A 23,486-nucleotide genomic window follows, 5' to 3' on the forward strand; every position below is an offset into this window, starting at 1 on the left:
TTGGTTTGTTGATTGGTTGTTTAACGCCGCACTCAGCAACATTACATTATTATATTTAACATTACAAATATCATTAGTTCATCATAGTTTTGGGTGGTGTGTGTGTGTGTGTCGGGTGGGGATGGGGTGGGAAGCCGCAGGGTAGGGGTCAGTTCCTGTTTCTTCAAAGTAAATTACCTCGGCTGATATGTGTACATGCGTGTGTGCGTGTGCGTGTGCGTGTGCGTGTGCGTAGTTAGTAAGACCCAAATATCGACCACGTGAATTCGCACAGTTTGCACGTTTTTGTTTTTTTTTCGATTCCTACCGGGATGAACCGAAAGTACAATACCCAATCAATGATAAAATATATCATATGGCTTGGTTATGCCTGAATACGTATAGCTCACAGTTCCTCGCCGACTAATGTAGTACATGTACTGTGCGAGTCCTTAACTAAATATGAGTTAAATACTTCACTTGTTTGTCATACCAACGGCGTCCTTGGACAGATGAGTGCACCAGTATTGATTTTTGTTTTATTGTGATGACATTGAGACTGCCACTATGTTGAATTGGACCAGGCTATCAGTTACACAACTTGCACACAGTGTCGACCAGAGCCAAGCTCTCGGGTTCGAATCCCACTATCCCCTAACAATGACTTTAAATTAGTCAGCATCTTAAACGTCCTAAAGTTCCACTTTTTAGCAACGGCAAATTTCCTTTCCCCAACCAGAGTGAGTGAGTTTAGTTTTACGCCGCTTTTAGCAATATTCCAGCAATATCACGGCAGGAGACGCCAGAAATGGGCTCCACACATTGTGCCCAAGTGGGAAATCGAACTCGGGTCTTCGGCGTGCGGAGCGAAGGCTTTAACCACTAGGCTACCCCACTGCCCCCAGGCCCCTCCCCCAACACGAAGCTGACACGCCTTGATAAAACTGAAATACTGTTAAACCCAACTCACTCACTCAAACAAGTTTAGACCTGATGGATGTTGACGTTTTTTTGAAATTCCATCTATATCAACGAACTTTGATTCAATTTGCATAATAACAAACACAAGTTTTCTATTCGAACAAGAATGTTTATTTATGCAAACATATAATTAAGAAGTGGACAACCTGATCTGAATAAGTAGAAATGCACTTCAGGGCGATGGGTGAATAAAAGAACTGTCTTATTATCTTTTTAAATTGTATTTTATGGGAAGCGATGCAAGTCAAATATAAGGTAGCATACAATGAGTGGGTAATCCAGACTGCCCGTGAGACGCTAGAAGGTTATAGTCACATGACTTATCCCACCGGATACCCGTATTCTGCTGGGTGAACAGAGGCAATTTTGAACAAGTTCACTTGCCTAAGGTGAGACCACGTGTATCACATGTGTATCACATGTCCTAAACACGGTAACCCATCTAAGGACTCTCCGCGCTCATCGTTGCTAACTAAATGATTTTTATGGAGAAGCATGTACAATGTGAACACACACACACACACAACACGCACACACCCACCCACACACACACACACACACATTTATGGACAAAGTAAGTGACAACCACAACCCCCCCCACTCACTGCATGTCATGTCATGTACACAATCAATGACACCCCCACTACATGTGTACAGAACATGACCCCTCCTACCTCCCAGGAACAAAATGGGTGACCCCCTTAAAATCATCTCCCCACCCCCACCCTCAGCCATAAATTATGAACGGTTCCTTATATTGTTAAAGATATAAACGAACACACCTTATTGCTGGACCTGTGTGATATCATGTCATATTACGTCAGTTGAATATTTATTTCACAGTGACATTTACTGTGCATATGATAAAATCTAGGTTATTCTACCCTATGAATGAATTCTGTATGCTCTACCTTGCGTAATATGTCATTGTACAATCAGATATATTTGTGCCCATTTCACACAACCCACATCTGTGCTGTATGATTGTCAACGTAAGTAATCGAAGCTCTGCATCTTGCCACATATGTTTATTGATTTTTGATAGAATACATACGCTAAAATTATGACAAAACTATTCAAGGAATTGAATGTAGTAATGTACCTGCTGAGACCCTAAATAAAATATTAGTATCAATATCAGTATCAGTATCAATATCAATACTTGAAATGTTTACCTCATGATACAGACGTTATATAATGCCCTTGAACAAATGGACCCGTAAAGATCCGGGTTGAGAATTGGTCTTCAGCAATCCATTCTTGTCGTAAGAGGCGACTAAAGGGGAAATGTGGTCAGGCTCATACGTCATCCGAATTGCGTAGATCGATGCTCATGCTGTTGATCACTGTATGGCCTGGTTCAGACTCGAGTATTTACAGACCGCCGCCATATAGGTGTGATGTTGCTGAGTGCGGCGTTATACAACAAATCAACAAACCAACCTTGAACAAATGAGTGCACGAGTACTGATTGTGGCGCGTGGTCTGCCACTAGATCAGAGGGGTACCAGTACAAGGATAACCAGACCAGCGTAGACCAGAGTCCCTCTCAAGTCCGGGTTCGAATCCATGTATGCCAATCATGGTTTAAGTCAGCTTTGTTTCACACAATTTGGAATCCCTGGCATCTGTTTGGGCTTACCTCCCATATTAACGTGTTTATATGTTGTATATACTATTCAAGTTCAATTGTCCTTTTATCTACTTAGATGCTTTGTTTATGTCGCTCTTTGCTATTTAATCATTAACCGTCTCTCCTTATGTACATTTATAATTTTTACTGTATATGTTTATATGTGTGTTATTCATTTTAATGTGCGTATGGTGAAGCGTAAATAAACAATCTGTCTGTCTATTAAGGTGACACGTTGTGTTACAACTAAAATACCCACATGTCTATATTCTATTTATACACCATTCGTCACTTGGATACATACAACAGCCACCAGATCTGCCTTACGGAAACACTTGAACCATTGTTAAGTGTAAAATGCGGGAGAGCCTCGTGCAAGATTAACATCACGCTACACACAATTAATGTATTCGGGACAGATAATCAGTAATTAGTCGTACTATTTAATTAATTGACTAAATATTACACGCAACCTGTGTGTTAACAGAGCAGTCAAGAAACATGTTAATTCTATTAATTGATTTCATGGTTTAACATAAGTAGCAAGCACCTTGTCATATCCCGTAATCTTCCAGCGTACTGCCAGTACACCCAGCAAGTGGTCGTTGTATACATCCGCGTATCTAGCTTGTGTGTGAAACACAACAGTCATAGGACCGTAAACATGGTAAAGGCGAACGATCTGAGAGGTGGAAATATACCACCGTATGCCGTATACCTCGGATATAACGCGGATATGTTTCCCGGACCGTCATTTCCGTTTCGTTTTACCAACAATTTTACCTTCATCGCCTGTATGTACAAGCTTGATCTAATAATTCAACTGTTTTTCTGTAAGATTAACTATATGTTTATTGAGTATATATAATAATGTTTTTGAACATATATTTCATTAATTTCGAACACATGCACAACACGTATGGGTAGAGAGAACTATCTCCTAATTTTTGTCATTTTGTCAGGATAGAATATGTCAGGGTGCCGTTGTACAAAGCGATCTTAGCGCTAAGGTGACCGTAACTCCCATACCTTAACAGAGGCTTAAGGTAGCCTTAGCGCTAAGGTTGTTTTGTACAATGACACCCAGGTATACATTAAATTCATATCCAACGTGCACACATAACTATAACGAGTAAATCATGTTAAAATACCTTAATCGGCAACATACATACCTGTCAGGTGACCATTTCGACAGGTGTGCGCAGAAATATGCAGCGTTTCGATGCGGCCCAAAAAACATGTCACAACACTGCTCCCAATATTAATTGTGTAGACGTATGAGACAACACAGAAAATATTGTCGGTCAAACAGCGGAGGCATCAGTAGCTAGTGGTATATATTTGCCACTAAAACACACCACATAGTTAAAGTTGACTTAGGGGAGGCGCGCTTGTGAGTAGACGGTAGAATCAACATAACTAGGACAGCAAGCGGAAAATCTCACAAAGGGCAAGTGTCACTTCGTATCTCCACAAATTACACGTTTCTGTCTATAACCCGAACTTTCTCACAACGGAGGGCCCTTGTCGGAGGGGGTTTAACAAGGGGGCTGGATATGTAATCTCATTATGTTATGTAAAGTTCTGTGACTTCTTTATCAAATGACTTGGTTTTCATATCGGTTTCTTCATAACCATATAGGGGCGATGGGATAGCCTAGTGGTTAAAGCGTTCGCTCGTCACGCAGAAGACTTGGGTTCGATTCCTCACATGGGTACAGTGTGTGAAGCCCATTTCTGGTGTCCCCCCGCCGTGATTTTGCTGGAATATTGGGGGAAAAACGAAAAAAACCCAACCGGCATAAAACCAAACTCACTCACTCATAACCATATAGGGTCTGAAACCAAATTAACTGAGCCCCATTGTCTGCAATCAAGTTAATACCAAACGAAAAAATCCATCTTATTAATTTTGAGTCCATTTGGGAAACAAACAATAACAATGAAAACCTGACCAAAATGACTTTTTTAGTAACAACTAAAGAGGTAGTTTATTACCAGTCTTGATCGACTTTGAAATTGTTGTTGACCAACTTTATTTGATTTTATTAGGAAAATCGTTAACCAAGGTGTTTCCTGACTCATGCATGACAAAGGGTATCCAATTTTGTGAAATTTCAGTCTTCGGAACCGTAAAGGACCATAGGAAATTTTAATTCGCCAAGACTGATACGTTCAGTCATGACGGTGTAGTGAGTGAGTGAGTTTAGTTTTACGCCACCTTTAGCAATATTCCAGCAATATCACGTCGGGGGACACCAGAAATGGGCTTCACACATTGTACCCACGTGGGCCGATGTCGTGGTTATAAAAGGAAATATATACGAAAGTTGTGGCCTTTCCCAACCGTGTTTATCAAACACTCAGGTTTCACGCGCCTGTGTTGGTGGAGCTACCGTCAACACTACCAGTTGCTCTGTGGCTTTTTGTTTTACGTTATCAGCTACAGCGTCCCTCATTTTACCTGTAGCGTCGCCTCAATTCAGATTTGTGGGCATAATATACGAGGTGACTCAAATACACCATCAGGTTCACGTGTAGTCTTGAAAACAGGGGCGGATCCATAAAGAGGGGTGGGAGTGGTGGGTTCCGGGAGTGCCCGAACGCCCATTTCATTCCCCCCCTACCCCTCTTCACCCCGAACAAAATTCCCTGAGGAGCATTTTCCCCTAATCTTTCGGTTTTCATGATTTATGTCCACCATCTTCTCCAAATTACAGACCGCCGCCATATAACTGGAATATTGCTGAATGCGGCGTAAAACTAAACTCACTCACTCTTCTCCAAAATCCTGGATACGCCGTTGGAAAAGCATATCCAATGATAACCATGATGATTTACAATTTTATTTAAATATATCTTCTCTTTGTGTTTATCCAGGCACGTTAATTCCGTATCTGTATTCTGTTAATCCCTTTACTGTGCACACTGATTTCTACGTTTACATATCCTTAAATTCAAAATAATAATCAAAAAATTCTTATGAATATGTTTCACAAAATTCGTATTTAATCAGAAAAACAAATGTAGACAAGGAAGTGCCTGTGTTCAGCGTAATACTGCAATACATAACACAGCCATTGCGGTAACAAGACATATAACAGAGTCGTGCGTTAGAGCATGTGGCCTATACAGTAAATTGGTTTCAAAGGTTGATTTAAACACGAACGCAAAAAGAATCCAAGACATCTAGTTATAAGGAATTTCGTGCAATTTAAACATCGTTGGCCAACGTCAGGATGCTATCTGGGTCATTACAACGTCAGGCCAAAACGTTGTGACAACATAAAAAGGAGTCCACAGAATAGTGAGTGAGTTTAGTTTTACGCCGCACACAGCGATATTACAGCTATACAGCAGCATGGGCATCGATCTACGCAATGAGGGAACCAATGACATGTGTCAACCAAGTCAGCGAGTCTGACCACTCAATCCCGTTAGTCGCCTTTTACGACAAGCATCGGGTAGGGGAGACCCATCTTCACGGGTCTCCACAGAATAACGTTTTATGGACGTACTATCATTACGTTCCCGAACGTAAAATACAACGTTAAATTTATCAGAACGTACTTATAAACGTTCCCATAGCATTGTGACGACGTGAAAATCACGTCATAACTTTGTGACAACATAATTGGGAGTTCACAGAATAACGTTGTGTATTGTGCAGACGTAATTTCATAACGTTTCCACAACGAAAACATAACGTTGTGACAACGTTACATGGTTAGATGGGCGGTTCCCTTCGAGGAAGGCTAAATCATGGTGTGGGGATGCTTTTCCTTGGGTTGGAAGATGGACCTTATAATTCAAGGTAACCTTAATGGGCCTGGGTATGAACAGGAGATCCTTGAGAGGGCTGTTGTCCCACATCTTCATGGATGACAATGCCAGGCACAGCTTCTACCAACTGTGTACACAGATAGTCACTCCGTCGTCAAGCTGGAGTAGGTGTGTTGTCGGAGGTACATATATATACATGTATAAAATTGACAAGGTAAACATCTTTGGATCATTGCATGCATTGTGAAGACAAGCAAGTAATTGAGTGAATTCTGATGCAAGAACGATATATACAGAGTTCCTGTTGTCGGCATTAACAGCAACCTTAAACAGGATTTGACATAGCATAACCTTCTGGGTTCCTCAGAACATAATTCATAATATTACATAACATCATAATGAAAAATATTAATCTGAGCCAACAGTGGTAGCCTCATTGCGGCATAGGCTGACTGACACAGAGACAAGACTGTGGGCGTCACTGAAATAGGAGTGAGTGAGGTTAGTTTACACCACACTCAGCACTATTCCAGCTATATGGCGGACTGAAATAGGAAGCTGTCACAATTTCACAAAGGTAAAGAACAAGTGTACATCAATGGATTTAGTCTGTCATATACCCATGGCAGCCCGTGCAAGTCTGGAATATAGGCAAGTCTAGATAACCACATTTTCAGGAAACGATTTTTTTATTGTATTTTATTAACATAATTTAGAAAACTTTTTTTGGTAAAATATGTCAAAGATACGATGTTAGACTTCAATGGATTGTGATCGGTTTGGTGAAGGACGAAGGTAAATTTAATCCATACTTGATGCATTGGTAAATTTTACTTGATGCCTAATTCGATGAATTGTTAAAAGTTTACGGTCAAGTGAACAAGTTTTAAAAAGTAACAAGATAGTTATGGCAGGCTCTCGACATTGACCTTATATTTTAGGTACTGGCACATTCTAATCAAATACTGAATATAGCGTGACGTGATGGCATTAACATATGATTATTTTACGAATAGCAATACGCAGTGAAGTTCATCTCTTATAGATTTCTTACAAAAACACATTTCAAAACATCGAATGACGTGAGAATGAGGTTGCCAATAATATATTGGTGTATACCTATAACAGGAGAATTATGATGGGAATTGGAGCACAGTCCTATACAAGCATCATCATACACATGGGAGATGATATTTCTTCTAGCCTAATTATATATCAGTGAACGTGTATTCATTATGGTTATCACAGCAGTATGTTTAATGTCGAAGAGCACGGAAGGCATGGCTCTAACTCATGAAGGCTTTGACGGTGCCCCTGATGTTTGCACGGCACATGGGGCACTTTCTGAGAGCAGGGGCACATTCCACACAGCAGACAAGATGACCGCACGGCAGGAAGACGATGCTGACTTCCTTGTCCAGGCAGATTTTACACATCGTCTGCTGCTTCAACCTTTCGTTCTCCTCCACCAGAGAGTCATCTGTAACAAGGTGTAGTTTAGGGTCTAACAGTCATCAACAACACAGTCACAGTCTCCCACAGAGTCGACAGCACGAGCTTGTATTCTCATTCTCCCACAGAGTCGACAGCACGAGCTTGTATTCTCATTCTCCCAGTCTCCCACAGAGTCGACAACACAAGCCTGTATTCTCAGTCTCTCAGTCTCCCACAGAGTCGACACACAAGCCTGTATTCTCAGTCTCCCACAGAGTCGACAACACAAGCCTGTATTCTCAGTCTCCCAGTCTCCCACAGAGTCGACAACACAAGCCTGTATTCTCATTCTCCCACAGAGTCGACAACACAAGCCTGTATTCTCAGTCTCCCACAGAGTCGACAAGAGCCTGTATTCTCATTCTCCCACAGAGTCGACAACACAAGCCTGTATTCTCAGTCTCACAGTCTCCCACAGTCGACAACACAAGCCTGTATTCTCATTCTCCCACAGAGTCGACAACACAAGCCTGTATTCTCAGTCTCCCACAGAGTCAGCCTGTATTCTCAGTCTCCCCAGAGTCGACAACACAAGCCTGTATTCTCAGCCTCCCAGTCTCCCACAGAGTCGACAGCACGAGCCTGTATTCTCAGTCTCCAGTCTCCCACAGAGTCGACAACACAAGCCTGTATTCTCATTCAGTCTCCCACAGAGTCAGTCTCCCACAGAGTCGACAACACAAGCCTGTATTCTCAGTCTCTCCAGTCTCTCCCCAGTCGACCACACAGAGTCGTATTCTCAGTCTCCCACAGAGTCGACAGCACGAGCCTGTATTCTCATCTCTCAGTCTCCCACAGAGTCGACAACACAAGCCTGTATTCTCAGTCTCTCACAAGCCACAGAGTCGACAACACAGCCTGTATTCTCAGTCTCCCACAGAGTCGACAACACAAGCCTGTGTATTCTCATCTCTCCCACAGAGTCGACAACACAAGCCTGTATTCTCAGTCTCCTCACAGAGTCGACAACACAAGCCTGTATTCTCAGTCTCCCACAGAGTAAGCCTGTATTCTCAGTCTCCCACAGAGTCGACAGCACAAGCCTGTATTCTCATTCTCCCAGTCTCCCACAGAGTCGACAACACAAGCCTGTATTCTCAGTCTCCCACAGAGTCGACAACACAAGCCTGTATTCTCAGTCTGACAGTCTCCCACAGAGTCGACAACACAAGCCTGTATTCTCAGTCTCCCACAGAGTCGACAACACAAGCCTGTATTCTCAGTCTCAGTCTCCCACAGAGTCGACAACACAAGCCTGTATTCTCATTCTCCCACAGAGTCGACAACACAAGCCTGTATTCTCAGTCTCCCACAGAGTCGACAACACAAGCCTGTATTCTCAGTCTCTCAGTCTCCCACAGAGTCGACAACACAAGCCTGTATTCTCAGTCTCCCACAGAGTCGACAACACAAGCCTGTATTCTCAGTCTCCCAGTCTCCCACAGAGTCGACAACACAAGCCTGTATTCTCAGTCTCCCAGTCTCCCACAGAGTCGACAACACAAGCCTGTATTCTCATCCCAAGAGTCGTATTCAAGCCTGTATTCTCTCTCACAGAGTCGACAACACAAGCCTGTATTCTCAGTCTCAGTCTCCCAGAGTCAGAGTCGACAAGAGTCACAAGCCTGCCTGTATTCTCATTCTCAGTCTCCCACAGAGTCGACAACACAAGCCTATTCTATCTCAGTCTCCCACATTCTCCCAACAGAGTCGACAGTCTCCCACAGAGTCGACAACACAAGCCTGTATTCTCAGTCTCTCAGTCTCCCACAGAGTCGACAACACAAGCCTGTATTCTCAGTCTCTCAGTCTCCCACAGAGTCGACAACACAAGCCTGTATTCTCAGTCTCCCACAGAGTCGACAACACAAGCCTGTATTCTCAGTCTCACAGTCTCCCACAGAGTCGACAACACAAGCCTGTATTCTCAGTCTCCCACAGTCTCCCACAGAGTCGACAACACAAGCCTGTATTCTCAGTCTCCCACAGAGTCGACAACACTCTCCCACAGAGTCGACAACACAAGCCTGTATTCTCATTCTCGACAACAGTCTCAGTCTCCCACAGAGTCGACAACACAAGCCTGTATTCTCAGTCTCAGTCTCCCACAGAGTCGACAACACAAGCCTGTATTCTCAGTCTCTCAGTCTCCCACAGAGTCGACAACACAAGCCTGTATTCTCAGTCTCTCCCACAGAGTCGACAACACAAGCCTGTATTCTCAGTCTCCCAAAGAGTCGACAACACAAGCCTGTATTCTCAGTCTCCCAGTCTCCCAAGAGTCAACAACACAAACTGGTAAAATCACTCTCACAGAGTCAGCAACAGCTACAACAACTGTAGTCTGTTTCCCAGTTTTCAACAGTCAACAACAAGCAAGTCAGTATTCTCAGTCTTCTCGCGCATCTGCAACACAAACACCTCGTATTTTGTGTGATTTTCAGTTATTTTCAAGTAGAGTTATCTTCAGTTTCAGCAACTGTGGTGATGTGTGGTCCTAAGCATGAAGCTCAAGTCACAAATAAGTTGAAAAGGTTAAACAACGTTTGTCACGGGGAGTCGTTGAATGGGTGACTTCTGAGAGTTTCTCTGAAGCACATTTAGGCAAATGAGTGAGTTTACTTTTATGCCACACTCAGCAATATTCCAGCTATATGGCGGCGGTCTGTAAATAATCGAGTCTGGACCAGATAACCCAGTGATCAACAGCATGAGCATCGATCTGCGCAATTGGGGAACCAATGACATGTGTCAACCAAGCCAGCGAGCCTAGTCGCCTCTTACGACACGCATGGGTTATTGAAGGTTCATTCTAACCCGGACCTTCACGGGTATTCAGGCAAGTGAGTTTCACAATTGCCACTGTTCACCCAGCAGTGAATGGGTACCCGGTGGGGAAAAGATGGTCTGTGAACCTTCTAGAGTCTTACAGTTTGGGTTAACCAGGGTAAAAATGTTTACAATTTGTGAATCAATCGTTTAAAATTTGTCCTCAGTCACTGAGCATCTTTGAGGTGGATATAAGGCGCCCTACACATGGTTGCTTCTTTAAAACTCACCTTCGTGTTGATCACTTGAGGCGCCCCCTGCTGCTTCTGTCGAGACGTGAGGCGCTGGTGCCACGCCAACTGCCCCTACAACACACAGATATACTTACACCCTGCAGGACACCGAAAAGACCTTATATATCAACTGTGATGACGCCCTTACAAAAACTGACATAACACAGCCATGACACGGGATAACGCTCGTACAAGCATAATCCATTGCTTTGTAATACATCTATGTTCTATTTCACTATGCATCCATTGTTATATAGAAGAAGTTGGTTGGTTTGTTGTTTAACGCCGCACTCAGCAATATTACAGCTATATTACGGCAGTCTGTAAATAACAGAGTCTGGACCAGACAATCCAGTGATCAACAGCATGAACCTTGTACTACACAATTGGGATGCGATGACATGTGTCAACCAGGTCAGTGAGCCTGACCACTCAATCCAGTTAGTCGACTCTTAAGACAAGCATGGGTTACTGAAGACCAATTCTAACCCGGATCTTCACGGGTTCCATTGCTTTGTATACATACATGTGCTATTTCACTATGCATCTATTGTTACATAAAACAAGCAGAAAGAACAGTGTGCAAGGTTGTACATCTAGTAATTTAATATGTGTACTGCTGGATGTTGATGTTTTCATAATGATCAACATGTAGAAATTGGTCCAAAACAAGGGTTTCGCTATGGTTGTGGTTCTGAAACCAATACATTTTATGTTTACCTTTCTGTGGCACGAGGGCGGCTTTGGGGCGCATGTCCCGGAGAATGTCCTGAACCTGGCTGTATTCCACCTGAAACAGAACAACGAGTGATGACCGACATCTTTCACATAAACCACACCACTGAATCTTCTGTTTGTATCTTAAACTTGGCATGAGAACATATATACACGTATGCTTGCAGCTAATTATTCAAAATCGGGGGCGGGTAGCCAGCCTAGTGGTTAAAGCGTTCGCTCCTCACGCCGAAGGCCCGGGTTCGATTCCACGCATAGGCACACTGAGTGAAGCCCATTTCTGGTCTCCCCTGCCGTGATATTGCTGGAATATTGCTGAAAGCGGCATAAAACCACCCAAATTACTGACTCTAAAGCTCATACTCAGGGATCTGTGACTTAGTGGTTAAAGCATTCGCTCGTCACGCTGAAGACCCGGGTTCGATTCCCCACATGGGTACAATGTGTGAAGCCCATTTCTGATGTCCCCTGCCGTGATATTGCTTGAATAATGCTAAAAGCGGCGTAACCTTCCCCAACTCCCTCACTCCAAAGCGTATAGTCCGCTACCTGGTTGCCGCCTGACGACAGACTCTGCACTAGGTCCACGAAGTCCCGACCTTGGTGCTGGACGAGGTACACACACTGGGGAGACCAGCGGGCATGCTCCACCCAAGCATTGTCTCCGCTGTCCCAATTCCGAAGACCAGTTCCACAGAAAAAACACCGGACGCTGTCTCCTTGACCTGTGAACACCATCGGGAAAAGGTGCAAAGTTAACGTAATTTATTTGTTTCCAGTTCAACGCCGTACTCAGCAGTGTTCCAGCTGTATGACGGCGGTCTGTATGTAATGGAGTCTGGACCAGACAGACCAGTGATCAACATCCTGAGCATCAATCATGGAATACGATAACGTGCATCAAGTATGTCAGCAAGCCTGACCATCTGATCCCGTTGGTCGCCTCGTACAACATGCATACGACCAAAGTACAACATGCATACGACCAAAGTACAACATGCATACGACCAAAGTACAACATGCATACGACCAAAGTACAACATGCATACGACCAAAGTACAACATGTTTACGACCAAAGTACAACATGCATACGACCAACGTAGAACATGTATACGACCAAAGTACAACATGCATACGACCAAAGTACAAGATATTTCACTTTTGACGGTTTCTTTTTTGAGTTTTCTTTCTTACGACCAAAGTACAACATGCATACGACCAAAGTACAACATGCATACGACCAACGTAGAACATGCATACGACCAAAGTACAACATGCATACGACCAAAGTACAAGATATTTCACTTTTGACGGTTTCTTTACGACTTACGACCAAAGTACAACATGCACACGACCAAAGTACAACATGCATACGACCAACGACATGCAACGACCAAAGTACAACATGCATACGACCAAAGTACAAAACATTTCACTTTTGATGCGTTTTCCTTTTACGACCCAAATGTACACGACCAAAACATGCATACGACCAAAGTACAAAATATTTCACTTTTGACGGTTTCTTTTTTCAGTTTTCTTTCTTACGACCAAAGTACAACATGCACACGACCAAAGTACAACATGCATACGACCAACGTAGAACATGTATACGACCAAAGTACAACATGCATACGACCAAAGTACAAAATATTTCACTTTTGACGGTTTCTTTTTTCAGTTTTCTTTCTTACGACCAAAGTACAACATGCACACGACCAAAGTACAACATGCATACGACCAACGTAGAACATGCATACGACCAAAGTACAACATGCATACGACCAAAGTACAAAATATTTCACTTTTGACGGTTTCTTTTTTCAGTTTTCTTTCTTACGACCAAAGTAAAACATGCATACGACCAAAGTACAACATGCATACGACCAAAGTACAACATGCATACGACCAAAGTACAAAATATTTCACTTTTGACGGTTTCTTTTTTCAGTTTTCTTTCTTACGACCAAAGTACAACATGCACACGACCAAAGTACAACATGCACACGACCAACGTAGAACATGCATACGACTAAAGTACAACATGCATACGACCAAAGTACAACATGCATACGACCAAAGTACAACATGCATACGACCAAAGTACAAAATATTTCACTTTTGACGGTTTCTTTTTTCAGTTTTCTTTCTTACGACCAAAGTAAAACATGCATACGACCAAAGTACAACATGCATACGACCAACGTAGAACATGCATACGACCAAAGTACAACATGCATACGACCAACGTAGAACATGCATACGACCAAAGTACAACATGCATACGACCAACGTACAACATGCATACGACCAAAGTACAACATGCATACGACCAAAGTACAACATGCATACGACCAACGTAGAACATGCATACGACCAAAGTACAACATGCATACGACCAAAGTAAAACATGCATAAGACCAAACCTTACGCGAATCTTTATCGATCAATTATCTTTATAAGCACAAGATCGGAATACAGAGCAAGTTCTATTATGGGACTATACATACCATTGTAAAAGAACCCTGCTTCGGCAAGGTCGACGGGCGTAGGACTTGAATGAGGCCAAGTTACGTAGGATTTGACCCTGGCGGAGGTGACGGCGTACGTGGGATTCTTTGGTCGGTCAGTGCTTATACCCAGATTGCTGTCATGGACTGTTTCAGTTGGTTGAGTAGTCTGTAGTATTGGTGTCAGGACCTGGGGTTGTGGCGCAATAACTCCTGGAACTGACATTTGGGCAGGTGCGAGTGATTGTGGACCAGCAGTTGAGTCTGGTCGTCTGAAAGGTGGGGGCAAGGACAGAAACCCAGCAGGAGCAGCAACTGCATTTGTTCGTGGGTGTCGTGGTTGCGACTGCTGTGTTGGAGGTGTGTGACGTGATTCACTTCCGCTGACCTGTATCAAGTGGTTCCTAGCTTCTGGGCTTGCTATGACCGGGATATTCCCAGCCTGTCCATTGACGAACATGCATGACGGGGACTGTCTTCTGTGGACGACCATAGGTTCCATCCCCGGCTGCCAACCACTACACGTGCAACCACAGCTGAAGCAGACGACTTCGTCTCCCTGGTTACGGTAGTAGAAGCCGGCCGCAGCTAACCTGTTTGGCCAGGCGGCCAGGTGGGACCAGGTGTGGAATGTTCCATACCTTACGAGTTCACTGCTCATGTCCATGTTATCCACCCTAGAGCGTGCAGCCTGCACGGGTTTGTGTGGACCAGGCTGGATGTAGGGTGTGGAAGAGTGAAGCATATTTACCGTCAACTGAGATGTCACGAAACTATCAGTGTGGTAATCTAACCAAAAGGGGCGTGTCTCCTTGGAAATACATATTGCCGATTCGTAGAGGTCGTCGAAAAACGAATTAACTTGGTCCAAAAGTATTTTCTTTCTTCTGTGCCTGCAGGATGTTGCATTTGATGTGTGCCAAGTTTCATTTATCACATGTCTCGCCAAGTCTTCATCATAGACCTTTTGGAGACAGGGTGGAAGCGTATTCAACGTAGATTTAGAACCACAACGTTCTGTAAAAACAGGCATTTCTTTGTCTGGTTTTCCGTTAGATGAACACGAATGAGTCCAAATCTTGCTAGGCATAACAATTATAATCACAAAATCCGTTTCCCTTAAGTTCGGTCTGCATTTTTTAGTTTTCTTTTTCACATTTCGGTCATGTCTTCCTCTTCCTAGACCACGTTCAGCCATCATTCGTGACTGTGGCTGATGTGTTTGAGTGGGTGTAGAGACGATAGTGTGTGATATCATCTGCATCCTCTTGAGTGATATATGGAAATCTCCTTGTTGGTAATCACGGTGCCACAATCTTATGTCTCTGAAGAAGAAATATATAAATACAATTCAAGAAGAATCAGCAGTGTTTTTTATAGTATAATGCGCTTCAGAAAATCACAAAATTGTGCTTAACAGTTTCAATGAATATATAACTCATGAGCCAAATGTGCATATAATTGTCCATTTCTGATAACGTAGTAACACTGGGGCGGTGGGGTAGCCTAGTGGTTAAAGAGCTGGCTCGTCACGCCGAAGACGTGACTCCCCACCTGGGTACAATGTGTGAAATCCATTTCTGGTGTCCCCCGCCGTGATATTGTTGTAACAGTAATATTGCTCAAAGTGCCGTAAAACCATACTCACTCACTCACTCACTCATAACTCATATGTACACTTATGTATATCCCGTAATGAAGGACTGCATGCGTTCTGATTCATGACTCTTGTACCACAGGCCATCGTGTCTTTGCTAGGATTAATATATATAACAATTTGAGATGACCTCCCGACTCGAAATGCTTCACAGTACAATAAATTACGACATGATGTATTGTACTGTGAAGTATTTCGAGTCGGGGGTCATCTCAAAAACAATATTTTTTAAATCTTTAATCCTCGCAAAGACACGAGGGCCTGTGTCTTGTACCCCGTGATTCGCTTAGGTTCGATTCCCCAGATGGGTACAAACTGTGACGCCCATTTCGGGTGTCCCCCCGGAATATTGCTATAAACGTAAAACGTCACTGAGTCACACAAGATTGAAGGACGCAGAGATACTACAGTAAATTGCTGGTGTCATAGTACTGGGCATCTTCATGATGATCTGATTTACCACAGCTTATAACAACCGTACAACAAAGATCATGACTGTGTGCCCACTAAAACACATATACTCCGTTCATTATTGATCCACTAAAACACATATACTCCGTTCATTATTGATCCACTAAAACACATATACTCCGTTCATTATTGATCCACTAAAACACATATACTCCGTTCATTATTGATCCATTACAACACATATACTCCGTTCATTATTGATCCATTACAACACATATACTCCGTTCATTATTGATCCATTACAAAACATATACTCCGTTCATTATTGATCCATTACAACACATATACTCCGTTCATTATTGATCCATTACAACACATATACTCCGTTCATTATTGATCCATTACAACACATATACTCCGTTCATTATTGATCCATTACAACACATATACTCCGTTCATTATTGATCCATTACAACACATATACTCCGTTCATTATTGATCCATTACAACACATATACTCCGTTCATTATTGATCCATTACAACACATATACTCCGTTCATTATTGATCCATTACAACACATATACTCCGTTCATTATTGATCCATTACAACACATATACTCCGTTCATTATTGATCCATTACAACACATATACTCCGTTCATTATTGATCCATTACAACACATATACTCCGTTCATTATTGATCCATTACACATAACACATATACTCCGTTCATTATTGATCCATTACAACACATATACTCCGTTCATTATTGATCCATTACAACACATATACTCCGTTCATTATTGATCCATTACAACACATATACTCCGTTCATTATTGATCCATTACAACACATATACTCCGTTCATTATTGATCCATTACAACACATATACTCCGTTCATTATTGATCCATTACAACACATATACTCCGTTCATTATTGATCCTTTACAACACATATACTCCGTTCATTATTGATCCTTTACAACACATATACTCCGTTCATTATTGATCCATTACAACACATATACTCCGTTCATTATTGATCCATTACAACACATATACTCCGTTCATTATTGATCCATTACAACACATATACTCCGTTCATTATTGATCCATTACAACACATATACTCCGTTCATTATTGATCCATTACAACACATATACTCCGTTCATTATTGATCCATTACAACACATATACTCCGTTCATTATTGATCCATTACAACACATATACTCCGTTCATTATTGATCCATTACAACACATATACTCCGTTCATTATTGATCCATTACAACACATATACTCCGTTCATTATTGATCCATTACAACACATATACTCCGTTCATTATTGATCCATTACAACACATATACTCCGTTCATTATTGATCCATTACAACACATATACTCCGTTCATTATTGATCCATTACAACACATATACTCCGTTCATTATTGATCCATTACAACACATATACTCCGTTCATTATTGATCCATTACAACACATATACTCCGTTCATTATTGATCCTTTACAACACATATACTCCGTTCATTATTGATCCTTCCGTTGCTCGAAATACGGGACAGATCGGGCTTCCCGTTGGGTATTTTGAACAGGTTAGAAAACGTCATGTCCTGTATGTAGGGTGCATCGCTGAATATAGACTGACGTGGATCTATAAACAACAACATCAATAAGGATATGACTCGATTTTTTAACAAATTTAACCATCGCAACTGAAAACGTAAGGGCTTATGCTCACCTCAAATATCCTAATCAAAGTGTATTTTTGTCTAAGCCTTTGTCTCCATAGCACGGAGTACCCAGATGTCTCCCGGGATTGAAGGAGGGCTGTATTGGCAGGGTACCAGTCAGGGTGAACACTGTGATGCTTATACACCGACAGGCGTGGTCGGCAGGGTGTGGAGCTGGGCAGGGTACCAGTCAGGGCGAACACTGTGATGCTTATACACCGACAGGCGTGGTCGGCAGGGTGTGGAGCTGGGCAGGGTACCAGTCAGGGTGAACACTGTGATGCTTATACACAGACAGGCGTGGTCGGCAGGGTGTGGAACTGGGCAGGGTACCAGTCAGGGTGAACACGGTGATGCTTATACAGCGACAGGCGTGGTCGGCAGGGTGTGGAGCTTGGCAGGGTACCAGTCAGGGCGAACACGGTGTTGCTTACACAGCGACAGGCGTGGTCGGCAGGGTGTGGAGCTGGGCAGGGTACCAGCCAGGGTGAACACGGTGATGCTTACACAGCGACAGGCGTGGCCGGCAGGGTGTGGAGCTGGGCTGGGGGTACCAGCCAGGGTGAACACGGTGATGCTTACACAGCGACAGGCGTGGCCGGCAGGGTGTGGAGCTGGGCAGGGGTACCAGCCAGGGTGAACACGGTGATGCTTACACAGCGACAGGCGTGGCCGGCAGGGTGTGGAACTGGGCGGGGGTACCAGCCAGGGTGAACACGGTGATGCTTACACAGCGACAGGCGTGGCCGGCAGGGTGTGGAACTGGGCAGGGTACCAGCCAGGGTGAACACGGTGATGCTTACACAGCGACAGGCGTGGCCGGCAGGGTGTGGAGCTGGGCAGGGTACCAGCCAGGGTGAACACGGTGATGCTTACACAGCGACAGGCGTGGCCGGCAGGGGTGTGGAGCTGGGCAGGGTACCAGCCAGGGTGAACACGGTGATGCTTACACAGCGACAGGCGTGGCCGGCAGGGTGTGGAACTGGGCAGGGTACCAGCCAGGGTGAACACGGTGATGCTTACACAGCGACAGGCGTGGCCGGCAGGGTGTGGAACTGGGCAGGGTACTGGTGGCCAGCCAGGGTGAACACGGTGATGCTTACACAGCGACAGGCGTGGCCGGCAGGGTGTGGAACTGGGCAGGGTACCAGCCAGGGTGAACACGGTGATGCTTACACAGCGACAGGCGTGGCCGGCAGGGTGTGGAGCTGGGCAGGGTACCAGCCAGGGTGAACACGGTGATGCTTACACAGCGACAGGCGTGGCCGGCAGGGTGTGGAACTGGGCAGGGTACCAGTCAGGGTGAACACGGTGATGCTTACACAGCGACAGGCGTGGCCGGCAGGGTGTGGAACTGGGCAGGGTACCAGCCAGGGTGAACACGGTGATGCTTACACAGCGACAGGCGTGGCCGGCAGGGTGTGGAACTGGGCAGGGTACCAGTCAGAGTGAACACTGATGCTTATACACCGACAGGCGTGGTCGGCAGGGTGTGGAGCTTGGCAGGGTACCAGTCAGGGTGAACACTGTGATGCTTATACACCGACAGGCGTGGCCGGCAGCTAGGGTGTGGAGCTTGGCAGGGTACCAGTCAGGGTGAACACTGCGATGCTTATACACCGGCAGGCGTGGCCGGCAGGGTGTGGAGCTGGGCAGGGTACAGGTCAGGGCGAACACAGTGATGCTTATACACCGGCAGGGGTGTGGAGCTTGGCGTGGCCGGCAGGGTGTGGAGCTTGGTGTGGCCGGCAGGATGTGGAGCTTGGCGTGGCCGGCAGGGTGTGGAGTTGGCTTGGCCGGCAGGGTGTGGAGCTTGGCGTGGCCGGCAGGGTGTGGAGTTGGCTTGGCCGGCAGGGTGTGGAGCCTGGTGTGGCCGGCAGGGTGTGGAGTTGGCTTGGCCGGCAGGGTGTGGAGCCTGGTGTGGCCGGCAGGGTGTGGAGCCTGGTGTGGCCGGCAGGGTGTAAAGGAGCCTGGTGTGGCCGGCAGGGTGTGGAGCTTGGCGTGGCCGGCAGGGTGTGGAGTTGGCTTTGGCCAGCCGGCAGGGTGTGGAGCCTGGTGTGGCCGGCAGGGTGTGGAGCCTGGTGTGGCCGGCAGGGTGTGGAGCCTGGTGTGGCCGGCAGGGTGTGGAGCCTGGTGTGGCCGGCAGGGTGTGGAGTTGGCTTGGCGGCAGGGGTGTGGAGCCTGGTGTGGCCGGCAGGGTGTGGAGCCTGGTGTGGCCGGCAGGGTGTGGAGCCTGGTGTGGCCGGCAGGGTGTGGAGTTGGCTTGGCCGGCAGGGTGTGGAGCCTGGCGTGGCCGGCAGGGTGTGGAGCCTGGTGTGGCCGGCAGGGTGTGGAGTTGGCTTGGCCGGCAGGGTGTGGAGCCTGGTGTGGCCGGCAGGGGTGTGGAGCCTGGTGTGGCCGGCAGGGTGTGGAGCCTGGTGTGGCCGGCAGGGTGTGGAGCCTGGTGTGGCCGGCAGGGGGTGTGGAGCCTGGTGTGGCCGGCAGGGTGTGGAGTTGGCTTGGCCGGCAGGGTGTGGAGCCTGGTGTGGCCGGCAGGGTGTGGAGCCTGGTGTGGCCGGCAGGGTGTGGAGCCTGGTGTGGCCGGCAGGGTGTGGAGCTTGGCGTGGCCGGCAGGGTGTGGAGTTGGCTTGGCCGGCAGGGTGTGGAGTTGGCTTGGCCGGCAGGGTGTGGAGTTGGCGTGGCCGGCAGGGTGTGGAGTTGGCTTGGCCGGCAGGGTGTGGAGCTTGGCGTGGCCGGCAGGGTGTGGAGCCTGGTGTGGCCGGCAGGGTGGAGTTGGGTGATAAGCAATGCTTGTTCCGCATCTCGGACATACTCCAGCTGTATGACTCTGATGTATAAATAAACGGATCTGGACCTGACAATCCAGTGATTGATATCATGAGCATCAATCAATGCATTTAGTGATACCCTGACTGAACCTGGCCACCCGATCCCATTAATATTAGTACATCCCAATTACGACAAGAATGGGTTGTTGAAGATCAGTCGATCATAGCCGGTTTTTCAGGGGTAACTCATGCAGTCAGGTCGCCTCTGGGGAGCTTGATAGAAGAACGATACAAAATCCGTCAGGTTTTGCCAGCCTGACTCTAATATATCGGGTTGTACTTACAGATAAAATCTTCAAATTAGAAGTTTAAATGGCGTGCTCATTGCAATGAAATCTCACTTTACAGGAGGAAATGTAGCTGGTAGGACCGGAGACCATAAATAGATATATGGTCTCTAGTAGGACGTAGCGTAGATGTAACACATCACAGTTGTATAAAGATATAACGGTATGAATACTTTAACATAAATGTACTCACTTGGCGTGATCGTTTCGATAAATCTCACTAACAGGAATGTATGGTAACCGTTCTCCACAGTCAAGAATCGAAATAACCCTATCATTGTTATTAATAGCCGGGGAATTCCAAGATTTTCTTTATCCCAGCATTCAATGCGCCGGCTTGGGTGATATATATAGCCATTCGTGACCAACTCGTGTTATTCCCGGAGTTTACGGAAAGAGGCGAGTGATGACGAATGAAATATAGCAGTACCCATCCATTCGTCACAACACGCCCCTTGTAACCTCCAAGAAGTCGGAATTCGATTTGTCACGGAATAACACGAGTGGGTCACGAATGTAGCTGTACCAAGTTGTGGTTGCGCTGCACATGTTATGACAAACAGTCACCCCGTCCCGTCTCCCATTCAGCCTATACAGGTCAAAGAGATGGATTGGCCGCTATTTTTAGACACGTCGCTTCCCCTTCAGAAAGGACATCACAGACGAAGTCCCAAACCACTTCTTGTCGTTTCACGGGTTATGCCCATATCAGGAACTGTGAATCCCCATGAAAACGTAAATTTCACTTTTGTTGGAAATTGCCGTTTCAAAATTATGATCTCTGTGTATATTACCTTATGCTTATGATTATACGTTTTCACGTGTACTCAAATGGACCGGGGGCTGTGGGGTAGCATAGTGGTTAAGCGTTCACTCGTCACGCTGAAGGCCCGGGTTCGATTCCCTACATCGGTACAATTTGTGAAGCCCATTCTGGTGTCCCCCGCCGTGATATTGATAGAATATTGCTAAAAACGGCGTAAAACTATACTCAGTCAGTCAGTCAAATGGACCGAGATTTTTATTATACATTTGTCAGAAAAGAGTGAGTAAACTATTCCGGATATATGAACGAGACCTGTATGTGTTTGGACATGTGTAGAGCCATGCATACCATATCCATGTCAAAATGTTCCAAATATTAATAATTTCAAGATACATTTATCAAAATTTCAAATTCAAAATGTAAATTTAATGGAATACTGAGAGCGGCGTAAAACAACAAAGAACACAAAGTGGGATGTAGCCGTTGTAATATAATACTGTAGATATAATTTTAGATGAACTCATAGATGGCAATTCAATAAAACATTATAAGTTGTTCACTGGTCACGAGGGGGGCATGGGTTGATGTACCCTCGATGTGTGTTTGTTCCCTGAGCCCGAAGGGCGAGGGGGACATAAACAAACATCGAGGGTACATCAACCCATGGGCCCCAAGGGACCAGTGAACAACGTAGTTATCTTACCGAACACCTAAATGTTAATTTTGAATTGTTTTAGTCACGGGTACAAATCTTTTTGTAGCCATCGCTAGAGTTTACTGACAAGACAAACAGATTTAGAGTTTTCTCCCTTCTATCGATTTGCATTCACAAAACATCGGTAATTTCCGTACATCATACGTGATTCAATGTAACTCGAGATAAAGAATTACTACCACGAAGTACCAAATGAGTTGCCATTGACAACGGGGTACATTGAAAATAATAGAAGAGTGCTCAGCCAATCAGAAAGCGACATTTATGTGTGCGGTAAGATAATAATATTTAACTCCACTCTACACATAGTATCAAATTACTACCTTATGTTATATCCTATCCATGCAGTAATAACAACATATTTTTGCAGATGTGAATGTATGTCAGTTGAATGTGATGACAGCTATCGTATCTTCTGTTTAAGTTTTTCTTGTTTACGTGTATATGCATGTGAGTTTCAGGGTACAGTAGTATATCATTGGTTGCAAGGACTGCATGATATGTAATATTTAATCTGGTTGCAAGCACTGCATGATATGTAATATATATTATAAGATGAATGATATGCAGTCTTTATCCTCTGCATCATGTAATAGTGGTAATTGTCCTCAGTTACCTAAAGTTACATATTGTTTTACTTTATTTATATCGTAAATAAAAAACGAAGGTATTTTTTATGAGATTTTATACCCGATTCCGGGGTGTAAAACGCACGGGCGACAGCTCGAATAGAAGGGGTATATAGTTCATAAATCCCCGAGGGGCAGTGTTTTTTTATTTAAAAATGTAAAAATAACGACATAAAAACAACGAAATCAACGACAAATAACAAACTGAAACAACAACAATGGCAAAAACACACGTTCCCTTGTATGTTTCCCTCAGTACATT

The 23,486-nt window shown here is 44.8% G+C and overlaps 1 protein-coding gene across 3 annotated transcripts; it reads right to left on the minus strand.

Annotated features, from left to right (window-relative positions):
- Nucleotides 1-5,458: 5,458 nt before the first annotated feature.
- On the minus strand, nucleotides 5,459-21,662 carry LOC124280562 (E3 ubiquitin-protein ligase XIAP-like). 3 transcript variants are annotated; one of them, XM_046716513.1, is made up of 6 exons: nucleotides 21,340-21,662; nucleotides 14,179-15,503; nucleotides 12,217-12,392; nucleotides 11,653-11,722; nucleotides 10,930-11,004; nucleotides 5,459-7,856 (listed from the first exon to the last, which is right to left on the minus strand). In XM_046716513.1, exons 1-6 carry the CDS (start codon nucleotides 21,390-21,392, stop codon nucleotides 7,663-7,665), a joined length of 1,893 nt encoding a protein of 630 aa, XP_046572469.1. In that variant the 5' UTR covers nucleotides 21,393-21,662; the 3' UTR covers nucleotides 5,459-7,662. The 3 variants fall into 3 exon arrangements, with proteins under 3 accessions (XP_046572469.1, XP_046572470.1, XP_046572471.1); XM_046716514.1 differs by having other exon boundaries at nucleotides 21,308-21,662; XM_046716515.1 differs by lacking the exon at nucleotides 21,340-21,662 and adding an exon at nucleotides 18,008-18,494.
- Nucleotides 21,663-23,486: the final 1,824 nt, after the last annotated feature.

The sequence above is a fragment of the Haliotis rubra genome, unplaced genomic scaffold (assembly GCF_003918875.1).
Source record: "Haliotis rubra isolate DU_JTF1 unplaced genomic scaffold, ASM391887v1 Scf27, whole genome shotgun sequence".
NCBI classification, from domain to species: domain Eukaryota; kingdom Metazoa; phylum Mollusca; class Gastropoda; order Lepetellida; family Haliotidae; genus Haliotis; species Haliotis rubra.

Coding starts and splice junctions, on each gene's coding strand:
- LOC124280562 (XM_046716513.1), bottom strand. CDS start 21,392: ATGATAGGGTTATTTCGATTCTTGACTGTGGAGAACGGTTACCATACA. Junction 12,393..14,178: donor AGCAGGGTTCTTTTACAATG/GTATGTATAGTC, acceptor TGGTGTTCACAG/GTCAAGGAGACAGCGTCCGG. Junction 7,857..10,929: donor CTCAAGTGATCAACACGAAG/GTGAGTTTTAAA, acceptor ACCTTGTTACAG/ATGACTCTCTGGTGGAGGAG.